Genomic DNA, 2,500 nt, shown 5'->3' with positions numbered 1-2,500 from the left:
GGAGGAGCAGGAGAAACAGGAGTCCAATGAGAATCCAGCCCGTCTTTACAGAACGTTCTGCAGTCCACAAAAAACAACAACAATTAAAACACATTACTGATGAGTTTACTTCTACCCTGACCTCTGACCTGTATCCACTGCTCTAACCTTTGACCTCTGACCTGTATCTGCAATTCTGACCTCTGACCTTTATCTACTGCTCTGACCTTTGACCTCTGACCTGTATCTACTGCTCTGACCTGTATCTACAGCTCTGACCTCTGACCTGTATTTACAGCTCTGACCTTTGACCTCTGACCTGTACCTACAGCTCTGAGCTCTGACCTGTATCTACAATTCTGGCCTCTGACCTGTATCTACGGCTCTGACCTCTGACCTGTATCTACTGCTCTGACCTGTATCTTCAGCTCTGACCTCTGACCTGTATCTACGGCTCTGACCTCTGACCTGTATCTACAATTCTGACCTCTGACCTGTATCTACTGCTCTGACCTTTGACCTGTATCTACAATTCTGACCTCTGACATGTATCTACAATTCTGACCTCTGACCTGTATCCACGGCTCTGACCTTTGACCTGTATCTACAATTCTGACCTCTGACCTGTATCTATGGCTCTGACCTCTGACCTGTATCTAACCTCTGACCTGTATCCACAATTCTGACCTCTGACCTGTACCTACTGCTCTGACCTGTATCTACAGCTCTGACCTTTGACCTCTGACCTGTATCTACAGCTCTGACCTTTGACCTGTAGCTACAGCTCTGACCTTTGACCCCTGACATGTATCTATAGCTCTGACCTTTGACCTGTATCTACAGCTCTGACCGTTGACCTCTGACCTGTACAGCTCTGACCTTTTCCCTGTATCTACAGCTCTCACATTTGACCTGTATCTACAGCTCTGACCTTTGACCTCCAGTGGTACTTCTCTCCGGCTCAGTTCTAGTCCAAACTCTCTGATGATGCAGGTGTAGGTGCTGCTGTCCCTGATGGTGGGTCGTCTCAGAGTGAGGCCGAGGTGTCCGGTCTGCAGAGCGTCCGTCCTCATGGACGGCCGGTCTCTGTAGTCCTGGTTCTGGTCTTTGAGTTCATCCCCTTCCAGCTGACGCTGGTGGACGGTTGAAGGACGGAGGTCGGAGCGGCTCCACACCACTGAGGGCTCGTCCAGGTCAATGGTGGGAAACTCACAGGGCAGCAGGACAAAGTCGTCCCCCTCATATATCTCCAGAGCTGAGGCATGCTGGGACACTGAGGACACAGACAGAGACATTAGTCCTCGTCCTCAGGTGAGACAGAAACCAGTCTGGTCCACTTTGTGATTGGACCCTGCAGCGTGAGCAGCCTGTAAACTAAACACATGTCTGAATGAAGCTGAACATTTACATCCACACAAACACCACAACAAAGCATCGTCATGACGACCGTAACATCATACGTCACAAACCTAAGGAACCAATCCTTGTGGGGACGGGGGGGCGTTGCTAAATACACCTGACACCTTGTCAGGACAGAGAGAGAGAGCTAGCATTAGCACAACTGCTAACCTTGTGTCAGCCACTGCAAGTTACAAGCTAACAAACAACGTAAAAGAATACAAGATGTTAACTATGCTGACCATTCTGAAAAGATGCTAACTACACTAAACGTTCTGAAAAGATGCTAACTAGCTAACCGTTCTGAAAAGATGCTAACTGGCAAACGTTCTGAAAACATGCTAACTGGCTAACCAATCTGAAAAGATGCTAACTGGCAAACGTTCTGAAAACATGCTAACTGGCTAACCAATCTGAAAAGATGCTAAATACGCTAACTGTTCTGAAAAAATGCTATCTAGCTAACCATTCTGAAAAGATGCTAGCTGTGCTAACCATTCTGAAAAAATGCTATCTAGCTAACCATTCTGAAAAGATGCTAGCTGTGCTAACCATTCTGAAAAGATGCTAGCTGTGCTAACCATTCTGAAAAAATGCTATCTAGCTAACCATTCTGAAAAGATGCTAGCTGTGCTAACCATTCTGAAAAAATGCTAACTAGCTAACCATTCTGAAAAGATGCTAACTAGCTAACTGTTCTGAAAAGGTGCTAACTAGCTAACCATTCTGAAAAAATGCTAACTAGCTAACCATTCTGAAATGATGCTAACTAGCTAACCATTCTGAAAATATGTTAACAATGCTAATCGTTCTGAAAAGATGCTAACAATGCTAATCGTTGTGAAAGATGTCTGACTCAGACCGACACAAACTGGTTCATTAAAAATGGCGTATGCAGAAGTGAAGCACGTCATGACGTCATGGTGATAAAAGGTCATTAATCCACTTTTGAAAGAACATCATGGCGGCTTCTTTGATGTGTCTGCTGAATTATAGTGTTTTTGTATGTTTCCTCATATATAGAGCGAATTACCCAGAAGGCTTCTGTGGTGAAAACATTAGTTTCTAACTTTAGGAAACTTCAGTGTATCTGAAAGGTTTCATTAAAAACAAAGATCCTCAG

The 2,500-nt window shown here is 45.0% G+C and overlaps 1 protein-coding gene across 1 annotated transcript in view; it reads right to left on the bottom strand.

The window, feature by feature from the left end:
- Positions 1–2,500, bottom strand: part of LOC111645916 (uncharacterized) — a 17,971-nt gene that overhangs the window by 13,883 nt on the left and 1,588 nt on the right. The window contains exons 2-3 of the mRNA XM_087170780.1: positions 911–1,252; positions 1–57 (exon numbers count right to left, since the gene is read on the bottom strand). The exon at positions 1–57 is cut by the window's left edge and continues 75 nt beyond it. Coding sequence (XP_087026906.1) covers positions 1–57; positions 911–1,252 — 399 coding nt within the window. The remainder of the gene's footprint in view (positions 58–910; positions 1,253–2,500) is intronic.

This window comes from Seriola lalandi, unplaced genomic scaffold, assembly GCF_002814215.2.
Source record: "Seriola lalandi dorsalis isolate HSWRI2012SDOR001 ecotype SW California unplaced genomic scaffold, Sedor1 jcf7180002054959, whole genome shotgun sequence".
In the NCBI taxonomy this organism is placed as follows: Eukaryota; Metazoa; Chordata; class Actinopteri; order Carangiformes; family Carangidae; genus Seriola; species Seriola lalandi.
Note: the sequence above shows the minus strand (reverse complement) of the source record. Positions and strands in the feature narration are given on the sequence as shown.